This window comes from Cercospora beticola, chromosome 2, assembly GCF_033473495.1.
Source record: "Cercospora beticola chromosome 2, complete sequence".
NCBI lineage: Eukaryota > Fungi > Ascomycota > Dothideomycetes > Mycosphaerellales > Mycosphaerellaceae > Cercospora > Cercospora beticola.
In genome coordinates this window covers 3,491,641-3,506,847 of record NC_088936.1, presented here as the reverse complement: position 1 = coordinate 3,506,847, position 15,207 = coordinate 3,491,641, and the positions used below count along the sequence as shown (strand labels likewise).

Here is a 15,207-nt window from a genome sequence, read left to right as displayed (position 1 = left end):
CCTTGGCAAGGACCATAAAAGGTGGTAAGCTGGGATGTTGGTCTCAAGGTACAGAGTCTGCATATCGATCAAAAGTAGCGAGGCAAGATGTTCTCGAACGCTTTCGCAACGGCTGCTTTGCTTGCGGCTCCGGCCACTCTAGTCCATGCATTGGACAATGGCTTCGGCAGGACGCCTGTCATGGGGTTCAATACCTATAATGACGTCGGATGTTCGCCGAATCAAACCTATGTTGATGCAACAATCCGCGCTTTTGCACAGAAGGGTTTCAAGGATGCGGGATACAAGTACTTCCAGGTCGATTGTGGCTGGCAGGGCTTCCAGCGAGCATCGAACGGCTCTCTCACATACGATGCGTCAACTTTCCCCAACGGTAAATACCTCTTTTGAACATGAATTTCGTCTGGCGTCTTGCTCATACGCGTTGTAGGCATTGCACCTTTGAGTAAGCTTGCAAGGGATTCGGGCTTCCAATGGAGTATGTACACCGACCAGGGCAAATTTTCCTGTGATACAAGGACTGCAGCGCAAGGATTGAGGCCAGGCAGTCTTGGGTTCGAGAACCAAGATGCTCTGCAATTTGCAGGATGGAACACGGCATACGTGAAGGTGAGATTTCGGCTCTGTATCTTGGATATTCAAAAGCATGCTGATCGCGCATTTTGCAGGTCGACAATTGTTACATCGACAGTGCGGACAACAATGCTCCTAAAGATCCCCGCACAGACTTTCCAGATCGATTCGGAAAAATGTCGACAGCATTGCAGAACGTTGGCATCAAAGGCATGCTTGTGTGTCAATGGGGCACGCCATACGCAAGCTCGACCGGTCTGCAAGGCCCTGCTGAATGGACACCACCGCTCGCGAATTCGTATCGTGTATCCGACGACATTACCCAAGGCTGGGCGAGCGTACTCCGTATTCTGAACCAGGGTATCCACGTCAACCTCAGAGGTCTCAACGCTCCAGGTAAATTCAGTGATATGGATTTGCTCGAGGTCGGTAATCCCGGCATGTCTACGGACGAGCAGGCTACCCACTTTGCCGTATGGGCTTTGTTCAAGAGTGCCTTGATGGTGTCCACACCTGTTCCATCAATGTCGGATACCACAAGGAACATCTTATTGAACAAAGACTTGATCGCGATCAACCAGGATTCTGCTGGTCAACCTGTCAAGCTCATCCAGCGCTTCAGCAATGATAGGGATGTCTATGCCGGCCCTCTTGCCAACGGCGATCAGGCAGTATTGCTCGTGGACCATTCGAACACCGTCCGAACGCTTTCCATCGACTTCGCCAGCCTTGGTATCCGTTCAGCAACAGTCAAGAACCTCTGGACAGGCCGCACCACAACTGGCCAAACCTCCTATTCCGCCCAAGTCAACGCCCACGGCTCACTTCCCCTTCGTCTCAGCAACATTGTAACACAATCTGTTTCCGCACCTAGACTTACCTGGATTGAAGCCGAGTCTGGCTCCTTCGCTGGAGGTGCCAACGTCCAGTCCTGCTCTGGATGCTCTGGAGGTCAGAAAGCTGGCAACATTGGAAATGGAGGAGGGTCCTTAACGCTCAGCAATGTTCGAACCAGTCAAGCAACACAGGATTTGAGATTTGATTACATCGATTGCGAAGTCGGATATATGGGCGGCTTGAACACTCGAGGCGCAAGCATCAGCGTTAATGGAGGGCCAGGACAAAGCGTCATCTTCCCGTTGACAGGATACAATTGGGACAAGGATGTCGCGAAGAACCATCTGGTGAGGTTGAGTGGTTTCAGCACGACGGGAACGAATACCATCAAGATCAGTGGGTTGAGTGGCAATACTCAGTACGCTCCGGACTTTGACAGGATTGGAGTTGTGGCTTAAAAGATAGCGGTATTGATGATGCTCTGCTGCTAATACAAGCTGTACATGACGATGAAACTATGATGAACCTTCACAAATATCTCTTTACAACGATGTCTCCATTCGTCTTGGCAACTTCAAGTCTAGTGAAGTGCTTGAACGATCCTTCAGGATCCAGCACAGGTGCACGACTTTCAGCTGGTGCTTGGCAAGGCGCTAAGCAATCCTCTGCTCCTTGGTTAGCCAGCTCTTGATGTAGCTTTCTCTAGATCTCTCCGTCTTCCAAGTCATTCCTGTCAACATCACTTCTTGCAACCATGAGTCTCTGGGAGTTCGTTTTCGGCTTCAGTGAAGAAACAAAACGCAAGTTTCCAGAACCTTTTGTCAACGCAAACATCGACAGACACGGCCATAAACGACAGGTACGCATCTAGCTGAAGCCGTATGGCATATTCCACAGAAGCTGACCATCAACAGGTCCCCATGGAAGTCCTCTCCCTCGGAATGGGCCGAACAGGCACAGCATCAATGAAAGCAGCTCTCACTCGCCTCGGCTACCCAACCTGCCACGGCTTCGACATGCACGCCAACAAACGCGACGTCGTAATGTGGGACCAAGCCTTCGAAGCAAAATACCACAACGACAGGTCCCTCGATCTAAACAAACCTGATTTCTGGGATCAACTCCTTGGCCACGTTTCCGCCACGACCGACACCCCATGCAACGCTTTCGGCCCAGAACTCATCAACGCATATCCTGATGCAAAAGTCATCCTCGTCGAACGAGAAATCGAATCCTGGTATAAATCTTTCGAACAAGCTCTGATTCGCTCCGCGGATCATCCATACGTTATTCAGTTCTTTTGCTTGTTGGATCCTTGGGGGATGGGGTACTTCAAGAACTTGCAGAAACGAGGTTTCATGCAAGGGCAGTTTCGTGCCAATACTGCGGATGAGTGGAGAGCAAATGCTCGGCCAATCTATCGAGAACATTATGCTGAGATTCGTGAGATATTGAAAGACCAGCCTGAGAGATTGTTGAATTATCAGTTGGGTAGTGGATGGAAGCCTTTGTGCGAGTTCTTGGGAAAGCCTGTGCCGAACGAGCCGTTTCCGAGGATCAATGAGAGTGCGAGTCATGATGAGTTTCAGCTTGTGGTTGCGATGATCACAATGAGAAACGTTCTCAGGAATATCATGCTGGTGACCTCGCCGGTAGTTGTGGCGCTTTTGGCATGGCATTATTATAAGGCTTAGATGTATCCAATTGTAAGCAGGTTTGCAGAGCATGATGGAACCTGGTGTACGAATGAGAAAACTTTCGAAGGAGGTATGAGTTCTTCTACTGCTCGGTGATTCGAAGATGTGTACTCAACAGCAAAAGCTGTTCAAAAAGTCCGGCTCCCTAGATCTTTCTGCCCGCTAGATACGAAGGAGAACACAGTGCCGGCCCAGCCAACGGTCCATATTAGTACGCAAGCTGTCCTTGAAAGACTACATCCCCTTCGGCTTACGCACTGCCGAGTTTGACATGAATGTTCTCGTCTCAGAGATTGCAAGTCGTCTGCCACTAAAAGGTGTCATGGACTTTTGGAGCTTTTCCCAACTTATCGTATGCATAGGCAGAGCGGAAGTTCTGACGTCCCAACAAACTTCAGCATACTAAAGTTTAACCTCGAAGGCTCTGACATCGAACTTAGCTAGTCCGCTGCGTACCCGTACACAGATGATGTGTTACACGAATTTTTTTTTTTTTACTGCGTTTAACTTCTGTTTCTTAATAAGTTCGAGTGCTGGAATTGGTAGACAGGGAAAACTTAAGATTTTCTAATAATATATCGTGAACGTTTAAGTCGTTCCTCGGATAGTATTTTATATAGACCTATTAGTTAAGAGGTTAAGATATAATACTTTTACTATTATACCTTAGGTTTAATTCCTAAATAGGTTATATTAGTTACAAACTATATTACTTTTTTACGGTATATTTAGCCTAGATATTATAAGTATATTTAGTATAAGTTTCTTATATTAGGCAAAAATATATAATATTTTGTATATATATATACCTATTAATACTTTAGTCTTAAAGTGTTTTTTATATAGAGTAATAACGTATTTCTCTAGAATAGTTATAAGTAAAAAGCCGTATAATAGTAGATAAGTAATTAACTATTATATTAATCTACTTAATACTTATATATAAATAGTTTTATATAGGGAATATAGTTTAATTAGTAAAACTACGATTTTATATATCGTTATTTTAGGATCGAGTCCTAATATCTCTATTATTAAAAAGTTACTAGTAACTAGTAATTAAAGTAACGAAAAAAGCTCGAGAAGCTTAACCTAGTAGAGTAGAACTCTAAAGATGTTTAGGTTATAAGTTTAAATCTTATCTCGAGTATAAAAAAAATATAAAATATTAATATTAGTAGTATTATTATATTTATTAAAAGCAATAATTATAATATATTATATTAGTTAAATAATATATAACTATTAGCCTATAAAGTCCTATTATATACCTCTATATAGTCGTAGGTAGAAATAGATAGCTTCGGCTATACTAGTAAAGTATAGAGCGGCTAGATACTTATAGAGATAGGAAGAAAGTAATAAAAAAAAAAGTCTAGAAATCTATAGAAGTATATACCGAGCGAACTCTAACGAACACTATAAACTAGAGCTAGCGCGGCTAGAACTAATATAAGACCTAGTACTAAGAGACTAGACTAGAATCTCTAGATAGTAAATTCTATTCTAGGCTTAGAAGCTAGAGTAGTAACCTAGTACTAAAATAAGCTAAAGAGAAGGAAGGAGTATACTATAATTAAAGCTTTAAAGTAAAGTAGGAAGAGTAGAGAGGAGTATAGAACAAAGCAGCTAAAACTATAAAGGAAAACGTCCTAGTCTAGGTAGAAGGCAGAATAATAAGCTAAATAAGAGGCTTAGAAACTTCTTAGAAAGTACTCTAGAGAGAAAGAAGAATATACCTCTATATACTAGTATATACCTCTAGTACTACTAGGTTTAACTACTTATTCTAAGGGATTAGGAACTCTATCTATAGAGCCTATTTACTTACTAGGTCCTATAGTAGAATTATATAATAACTAGTAGAACTATAGAAATAGAGATATTTATCTAAAGTCTAGCTCTTCTAGATACCTTATAACTAACTCTAAAGGCAGAGTATCTAATAAAAGTAACTCTTATTCTATATTTAAGGCTACCTATAATAGAAGAGCTAGTTTAGAATACTACTACTTAATATAATTTCTATAAATATAGGTTATATAACTTAGATACTAAGTAAGGCAGAAAGTTTAAAGTAGAAGTATAATATTAGAGAGAGCTTCTACTATAGACTAGTAAGAAAGAGTTAGATATAAGATTAATATAGATACTAGCGTAGAGATAAAGACTATATATATAGGCTAGAGTCCCTAAGCTAGTAGGTAAGAGAATCGGGCTTCTAAGCAATAAATAATATAAGAAACAACTAAGGAGAACTATATTATAAAGGATCTAATAAACTATTAAGATAATATAAATTGTCTTAAGGAGAACTAGAAACTACGGAGGCGGCAGGCTATATAGAGCTTACTATAAAATATAAAGATATAAGGAGGTTTTTCTACTAGAGTACTAGTACGAGAGCTTTTCTACCTACGAAAAATATAGGGCGTACTACTTACTCTAGTTAAAAGAGATAGACTAGCGTATAAGAATTATCTATCTACTAATTCTGCTCTAGCTATTACAATTATATATATCGCGTATATTTAACTTAATATATCGTTAAAATTAAGTAAAGTAACTAAAATTAAAAATGTTATAGATAATAGTATAATTTCTATTAAAATAAGTATAAGGATAATATTTTTTCTATTTAATATAAAACTAAATACTCCCGTTAAAAATAAGATAAGTAATAAATTTATTATTATTTAATTTATATCTATATACTATATATATTTATAAATAATTTTTATTATTCTTTTTTTTTTATAAATAATTTTTTTTTTATTAAGATTATAATAGTAGGCTTGTAAAAGTATATAGTTTAGGTAGACTATTTAAATATTACTCTAAACTTATATAGGCTCTATTAAGTAAGTATTATAAAAAATCTATATAGAACTATAGTATAGCTTAAGGATATCTAGATACGCTTTTACTATAAACTAATTAAATATATATAATATTTAAGAATAATTAAGTTACTACTATAGAAATTATTAAACTAAAACTACTAATTAAATTTTATTCTATAAATATATTAGGATAATTACTAATTCTTCTAGGTATATCTTATAATCCTAGGAAATATTAAGGGAAAAATATAATATTAACTCTAATAAATAATATTTAGAAGTATACTTTACCTAATATAGTATTATAACTTAAACCTAAAATTTTAGGTATTTAAAAGTATTATATACTATATAAAGCAAAAACTATACCTATACTTAATATATAGTAGAAATATACTATAATATAGTAAGTATTATAGAATACTATATTAAGTAAAGTATTAGCTAATACTACTCTACTTAATCTACCTATAGTAAATATAAATATAAATCCTAAGGTAAATAATATAGAAGGTATTAATACTAAAGATCCTCTATAATAAGTAGCTAATTAACTAAATATTTTAATTCTAGTTAGTACTACTATTATTAATATAGTAGTAGTAAAGTAGGTACGTATATCTACGTCTAAACCTATACTATATATATAGATAGATAAAGTCTTATATTCCTAAACCGGCTCCTATCTAGGTCTATATAGAGCTATCTATATATCTTTATCTAGAGAGCGAAAAGTCTCGCGATATAAAAACCTATCTTCCGTTTACTTTATATATCGTGCCTATTACGGCGCTCTTAGGTATCGAGTTATCGTTATATACGATCGTAGATTAGCGATCCTCGAGTATCTATTCCCTCTTAGGTCTAGGCTCTCCTCTCTCTTTTCTTTTCCTATTTCTCTTTCTTATCTCTATTCTATCGTCGGCTCTATCTCTATCTATACGAACTATTAGAGGCACTTAAGTACTATTAGGTGTTATACTACTAGTTTTATTCCTCTTATAGTTAATAGTATAGTCTATATATTTATACTCTCTATTAATCGGATAAACTCGTTCCTACTCTATACTATATTCGAGTACTAGAGTAGAATATATTTCTCTATTTATCGTCTTGCTCTATACTTATATACTAGGCTATCGAACTCTAGGATATTCCTTATATATAGGTATATATTAAGCCCGATATACTCTATTCGGAGTAGTATTATAGCCGTACTCTCGAGGTAGGAGAGCTCTTTATATTTCTAGTATTAGTTATCGTCTCCTCTCGTCTATATATACTATATAGGAGGCGCCTATAGGTCTGTCTCCTATCGTTAAGCTACTATAGTTCTCTAGCTTTCCTTCTACTAGAGGTATTAGGTATCGTATCTATTCTATATTTCGTTAGGCTACGCTTCTTCCTATATATTATAGCCGAGTTAGATATTACTTATTTAGAGGAGATCTTCTATATATTATCGGTAGTACGAGTTTCTAATCTTATAGTACTAACGCTATATATATTCTATTACTATTAGGTTTTCTATCTTCTAGATATATTAGGACGTCTTCTCGTATAGGTAGTTTTTAATTAGTAGAGTACCTATTTCGTAGCGTAGCGCGTCTACTAGTATAGTATAGTAGGCTCCGGCGATTCGGTATAGGTTAACGTTCTAGGCGACTTCGAAGAGTTATATATTCGTTCGCTATTATATCGCCTATACTAGTCTACTATATATAAGTATAGTTCGTATAATTATATTATATATTTGTCTTATATAGAGTAGGTCGGCTCTCTATATAGACTATAAGAGTCTCTATAGTGCCTTAGTAGTCGCCCTTACCTTTTATATAGTAGCCTCTATATTCGCTTTCTAGTTAAGCTTTAAGTCTACTTAGACTTCTAGGAAGCGTAGTAATTCTACTAGTTCGCTATTAAACTCTATAATTATAACTTTTGCTATTTTATTCTATTTTCTCTTCCTTATAAAGTAGATTAGTTAGTATTTATTAGGAGTAAACTTAGCTCTATATCGCTCGGCCTAGGTATAATACTTCTTATAGGCCTATTCTAGCTTTTTATAGTTTCTCTCGGTCGTAGTACTAACTACTAGTATTCCTATATCGTCGACGAACTCTATCTCCGTCGTCTCTCTACTCTCTAGCTATAGAAGGAGTTTAGATATAAAAAATAGAAATAGGATTAGCGATAGAGTAGACCTCTATAGGATTCCTATTATTATCGCTTATTTACTACTTATAGTATTACCGAGTCGGAGGCTCGTTATATAGTCTATAAGGAATAATATAACGAAGTATATTAGCTATAGTAGGAAGCCTTTCTAGTATAGGATATAAATAAGGTAGCTATATAAGACTTTATCGAAAGCGTCGGAGATATCTAGGTAGAGTATTAATACTACTTTCGGCTTCGGATAGCTCTACGCTATATAGATCTATTCGGTTATTAACTCTAGTATAGATAGAGTAGAGCAGTTTAGTTAGGCTCCTATCTATATTACTAAGAGTAGGTCTCTTTCTTCTACGATAGCTAATATACGTCGAGCGATAATAGCTTTAAGAAGCTTTACTATTATATTAAGTAGAGTAATCGGTCGGTATAACTTAGCCTCTATATAGTCCGGTTTTTAGAGCTTTTATAGGACTACTATAGTTAAGTCTTTCTACGTTTCGGAGTAGAAGCCTAGTCTCGTATATATAGAGAAGATATTAGATAGAGCTAGAGCAAGCGTACTAGTATACGCCTTAAGGAGCTCGTTCGAGATTATATCTAGGCTAGATACTTTATTTTTCGGGAGTCGTTTTATCGCTTTAAGTATATCTTCTATTATAATCTCTTAGTCGATAGAGATTATTAGAGTTTAAACTAGCTAGATATCGCTTAGGTCTATATTAACTAGTAGTAGGAAGAAGTATACTACTAGAGCTCTCGCTTTGCCTTTATCGCTATTTTATAAGTAGCTACTTTAGAATCGAATAGAAAAGAATTAGAGAAGAGTAGCTTATTTCGGTTATCTTGCCTATTTCGCTAGTTTCTATACTTTGCTATTATTAGCTATAACTTCTCGGATAGTCTCTCGCTATACTTATATTATATCGTATCGAATTTGTCTTTTTTTTATATTCTCGGCTTTTTAGTATAGGACGTAGTTAAGAACGTCTCTACTCCTTCGCTATACCTACTTTATCTAGTAGGCCTATTTCGTAAGGTAGCTATATTCTATAGTCTACTATATAGTAGCGTATAGTAAGAGTTTTGCGACTAGTACTTTAGCTCGGATTATAAGTATAATCGTAGTAGTTAGGTCGATAGCTATCCGGCTAATATCTATTATAGAGTCTAGGCGTTAGGTAGTAATTTCGTCCGTAGTCGCTCTTATACCTTCTCTAACTCCTTCCTAGTCGGCTTTCTTCTATTATAGGCGTAGCTTACGTTAGATATACTTATAGAATAGAAGGAGTTCGGTAGCTATAGGCTAGTAGTCGGAGCTATAATCTAGTTCCTCTTCTACTTTATACTAGGTAAAGCTAAGGAAGATATCTCTACTAACTTATAAGAGATCTAGTATCTATTAGCTTCTCGGAGATTCCTAAGTAATAAGTCTCTTAGGTATAGCTAGTTATATATCGTTAGTTTCTATAATAGCTCTTAGCTTTAACGCTATCCGGTATAGTCGAGAGTTACCTTCTAACTAGTCCGAGTAGTATAGGTTAAAGTCTCCGACTATTATAAACTACTATTTATCCTCGAGGAGTCTTTCGATAGTCGGGAGCGTCCTCTCTTTATAGCTCTCTATTAGTTATAGTAGATTATAGTAGTTAAGGACTACTATACTTTCGTAGTATATTTCGACTATAACTATAATAATATCGTCTTCTACTATTATAGCTTTCTACGTCTAGAGGTCGATTTCTTTAGAAATATATATATATATTCTCGTAGTTCCCGATCTAGAGATAATATAATAGTACTTTAGTATTTAGGATATTAGTTTTATAAATAGATTAATCTAAGGTTCTTAAATAGCGACTATATAGTATCTCTTCGAGTCGAGTATCTATAGAAAAAGGATTATTACCTTATTTCTACTATAGTTTATATTATACTATAGAATAGTAAGAGTAGGTATACTATTTATTATCGTCTACTATATTATCGTCTATTAGGTTCCCGGTCGGTATTACGTAATATAAGGCTTTAGGCGCGCTAGAGAGAGGAATATATACGTCGAAAGTATAGTCGTCGCCTCTTATAAAGCTCGTAATCTTACTCTAGCTATAGTCCCTTACTATTTATATAATATCTATATTCCTCGGCCTCCCTAGCTCTCGCCTAGCTAGTATTATATCTATTAGGGACTCTACCTTTAAGTACTTATCTCCCGTATTATATATAGATACTAGTAGTAGTAGTAGAGGTAGTAGTAGAGCTATACTCTCTATTATTAGGCTTATCTTTATCGTTATTTAGTCGAGAATATTATATAGCGTAATATAGGCTCTCTATACCTTCTCCTTCTATATCTATCTTACCTAGTATTCTAACTACTATACTATATATTTCCCTCTATAGTTAGTATACTTATTACTACTAGCTATATATATACTTATCTTATATTTCTCTATATACTTCCTATACTCTACTTCTATTTTATAGTACTTCTCGATATAGCTCTATTATATATATTTCCTATATTATATAGGTCTATACTTCGAGGAGTATAGTTCGACTATCTAGAAGTACTTCTCGTAGATAATACTTCGTAGGTAGATTTCCCTAGCCGTTTCGATATTATTTACTTCGATAACTATACTTATTATCTTCCTACCTACTCTATAGGCTAGGCCTTTTAGGAAGAATATCTATTCGATAACTAAGCTAGAGTATAGTATCCTATTACTTTAGATAAACTATACGATCGTATCGTTTATATTTATTTATATACTAGTTATCGGTATATTATATACTAGTAGCTAGAAGCTACCCTTCTCTATTCTTACTAACTTCCTAAGATAAACTATTACCTACTTTTCGTCTTTTTCTAGTTCCTTTAAGCTAGCTTTACTAGTAGCGAATACTCTTACTCTATCGCGAGTTTTCTAGACTCCGACTACGTTACTATCTATAGTTTTAATACTTTTAAGAATATTTATATAGAACCTCTTCTTTAGAGCTTTATATTCCTTTCCTTCTAGTACTCGGATCGTAGTTATATAACTAACTATAAGTATATAGTACGTATCCTATTCTCTTTTAGTAGTCGTAGAAGAGATAGTCTTTAGAGTCGCTATATATATTATAGTAGCGAGTTTGCTTACTTCTTTAGTAAGCTAGTCGATTCGGTCGCTCTAAGTAGAGTAGAGAAGGAGTAGAGACGCGACTTTATATACGTTATAGAAAGTAGAGAGGATAGAGTCCTTAAGTAAGAAGGTTTTAGTCTCGAGAACCTATCTAGCTCTATTAAGTCTATCTATTAGGTCTATTTATATCTAGTATATTAGTATAGTAGTTACTAGGTTTATAGAGCGCGTTACGCTCTTTAGAGTAACTTTTAGCGTCGCTAGTAGAAGTCTTAGTTAACTACCTATTCCTCTACTACTATTACTAGAGGCTCTTCTATCTATCTCTTTAGTTTACTAGCTATTACTAGTAGTTACTTCGTCTTTACTATTTATATTTTTTTTTTAAGAAAGTATAGTTATATATAATAAAGTATAGGAGTTAAGTAGCTATCTTAATAGTATATACTTGCCTTTTACTTCTATAGTTAAGTATATAACTTTATTAATATTATTATTCTCTAATAGAGATTAAGATACTTTAGATACTATAGAAGGCTCTATATCTTCTTAGATAGTATATACCTTCTTAGAAAACTTCCTTAAAGTTTATTTCTTCTTAAGAGATTAGACTTTTAAGTTAAGTTTCTTTACTATTTCTTTTAATACTTCTTTATTTAGTAAAGATCTCCTTCTAAATATACTCTCTCTAAGTAGTATTCTTCTCTTCTCTACTCTACTAGCCTATTTTAAGTTAATAGTTCTCTTAGCTTTATTAAAGTATAGATACTTAGTAATACCTCTAAAATACTTCTTCTTATAGAGATAGTATTTTAGCTTTATATTTTAGATCTCTCTTCTTTTAGCAAATATTACTATTTCTTATAACTATCGAATTATATTCTCGTAGGTACTCGTCGGATAGGTATAATATAGTAGAAGTAGAGATAATAAGTAGGAACTAACCGAGTTAATTATATTAGTTAGTTATAGGTTATATCTTACTCCTAAGATAGGCATTAGCTAAGTTATATAACCTAATATTATATAACCTAAGTTACCTAATTCTAATCTCTAAAGTGTTTCTTAGAATATTTAACTAGACTATACTTTCTAATACTCCTACTTAGGCTAGATAGTCTTCTGCCTATATTCCTATATTTAAATCTATCTCTAAATTATAATAAGTTATTAGGTACTATAGTTATATAGTTAGAGCTATATACCTAATCTATTTTAGTTTAACTCCTTAGCCTAGTATCTACGAATCCTTCTTCTAGTATATACTATAAGGGGGATAGCTTCGTTTTTGCTTCTCTACTAGGCTTTTCCTTTTAGACTATATATAGATTCCTAGATCCTAATTACTTATTAAGTATAGTAAGCTACTTCTCCTATAGTATAACTCCTAGGCTTAGTATTATAAGTTCCGTAGTATCTCTAATACTAGAGAGCCTATCTTTTGCTAATCCTAGGTCTAGAGTTTAATCTATAGTTAGAGCTAGAATCTTTTGCCCTTTTCTATATAAGTTAGAGTTGTTTTATAAACTCCTAAAACTATAGCCTATTCTTTAGTTTAGTTAGGCTATTAGCAACTATTTCTTTTGTTAGAATATATTCTACTATAATCTTCCTTTACTACTAGAGATATCTAATATAGTTATATATAATATTAATATATTTAGATCTCTTATAGGTATATATATCTTTAATAAGAGTTAAAGCTACCTAGTTGTCCCCTATAATTTATACTAGCCTTAGCTCTCTTACTATATTAGGATAGGCTTTAATAGTTAGCTAGAATAGGTATTCTCCTACTAGCTCTATATAGTCTATCTCTCTTAAGAGTACTACTAAGAATTAAGACTACTTTATATATATATTTATAGCTATATACTTAGCTTCTATTATTAATATTATAATAGACTTCTACTTTCTGCTTATCTAGGAAACTAGAGCTCTATAGAGGAAGAAGATACTTCTAAGGATTAAGACTCTATCTGCCTTATCTATTATATAGTTAGAGTCTAAGTATCCTATTAGACTTCCTCTATTCCTCCTAAATATTAATTCTAAGTCTTAGGATAACCTTAGATACCTTGCTAGTTTCTTTAGAGCTTGCAAGTATCTCTTAGCTAGGTTAGAAATATATAAGCTTAGCCTACTAAGAGAGAAAGTAATATCTAGTCTTATTATAACTATAGGCTATATCTAGGTACTAGTTTAGCTCTAGTACTCTATCTTGTTCCCTCTCTTATTATATAAGCCTATTAGTTTTAGGCTATTATAACTATCTATTAGTAAGAGAGTTAGGTTAGCTATCTCCTTAGTTATTCCTAGCTTTATAAGGTTCTCCTAGATAAAGTGTTCTTAATTAAGCTTTAAAGTTCTAGCTTATCTATCTTTTATTAACCTTATCCTAAGGATTTTCTCTAGTTCTCTAAGATCTTTAATCTTAAACACTTTACCTAGCTATTCCTTAAACTAAAGTATATCTTCTAGCTTTAGTACTATAATTAGAATATTATCTATATAGGTTAGGATTAGAATATTCCTTTCCTAGTAGATAAGAAGGTATAGGTCTACTTCTAATTATATAAACCTAATCTGTTTTAACTTTAAGATATAGAGTTTGTTCTAGTCTCTTACTACTTACTTTAGTCTATATAAGCTTCTTAGGATTTATAGGACTATATTAGGTAGAATCTTAACTCCTAGTAGTAGAATTATAAAGATTTCTTCTTAAAGTTTGCTCTTAGTAAATATATTATTTATATCTACTTAGTAGAGTTCTAGATCCTTCTTATAAACTATAGCTATAAATACCCTTAAGGTATTATACCTAACTATTAGTATAAAGGTTTCCTAGAAATTAACTCTAAACTTCTAAAAGAAACCTCTTATAACTAGTCTTACCTTAAACTTCTTAATAGCTCTACTAATTAATCTCTTTATATTAAATACCTACTTAGATATAATAAGGTTTGCTCCTTTAGGTAGAATAACCTTTATCTAGATATTATTACTTCTTAATATAGTTAGTTCCTTTTAGACTATATCCTCCTATATATATCTCTATTTAGGATCCTAAATTGCCTCTTTATAGGACTTTAGAATAGGTACCTCTTATCTCTATATAGAGACTTAAGGAGCAATTACTATAAATATAGACTCCTAAACCTCTAATAGAGCTTTCTAAATCTACTTCTATTCTTAGCTTTAGACTTAGCTTAGGAATGTTTTATAATACTTAGTACTAGGCTCCTCCTCCTATCTATATTCTCTCTATCTTTTCTAAAGCACTTGTCTTATTACTATACTATAAGCTTTTAGCTCTAGGCCTAATCCTTTATCTAAGATAGATCTCCTTCTCTTTTAGCTATAGGTTTAGTCTTAGTTCTCCTTCTAATCTCTATTTCCTTATAGGTCCTACTATATAATATTTAATCCTTTTGCTTTAGAATATAGTCTTCTACTAGTACTAGGACTAGCTTATCTATTAACTTCCTAGCTTAGCTTAGGTAGTTTAGTAGTTCTACTTTTCTCCTACTAGAGTTATAGTTCCCTAGAGTTTTCTTCTTCTAGATCCTCTATTCTCTAATACTCCTCCTTATTCTTTAGTAGAAGTAGTAACTATATAAAGAGTATTTAGCTAGGACCTATAGGTTTAGTTGCTATAGCTATAGGTATAGTAGCTATAGAAGGTATAACTACTATTAGCTTCTTTAGAGGTCTACTAACTAGGTTTCTAATAGGTATACTACTTACTTAATTAAGCTTAGGAATATTTAGCTCTATATCTCCTCCTTTCTTATACTTAAACTAAGTAGTAGTATTATAGGCTTTAATAGCCCTTATATTAGGCTCCTAGAAGAGCTATATTTTAGTAGTATTAGGAATATACCTAATAAATATAGTATCTTTACTTCTATTTATTAGTTTATCTAATCTTATCTCTACTAGCTAGGACTT

General features: G+C 34.1%; 2 protein-coding genes across 2 annotated transcripts; both read left to right on the top strand.

Moving 5' to 3' along the window:
• Positions 1-87: 87 nt before the first annotated feature.
• On the top strand, positions 88-1,868 carry RHO25_003289 (uncharacterized protein; the record flags this gene model as incomplete). Its single annotated transcript, XM_023598795.2, has 3 exons — positions 88-373; positions 431-609; positions 669-1,868. The coding sequence occupies 3 exons, from the start codon at positions 88-90 to the stop codon at positions 1,866-1,868; spliced, it is 1,665 nt and encodes a 554-aa protein (XP_023455240.1).
• Positions 1,869-2,164: 296 nt separating this feature from the next.
• On the top strand, positions 2,165-3,104 carry RHO25_003288 (uncharacterized protein; the record flags this gene model as incomplete). Its single annotated transcript, XM_023598794.2, has 2 exons — positions 2,165-2,269; positions 2,325-3,104. 2 exons carry the CDS (start codon positions 2,165-2,167, stop codon positions 3,102-3,104), a joined length of 885 nt encoding a protein of 294 aa, XP_023455236.1.
• Positions 3,105-15,207: the final 12,103 nt, after the last annotated feature.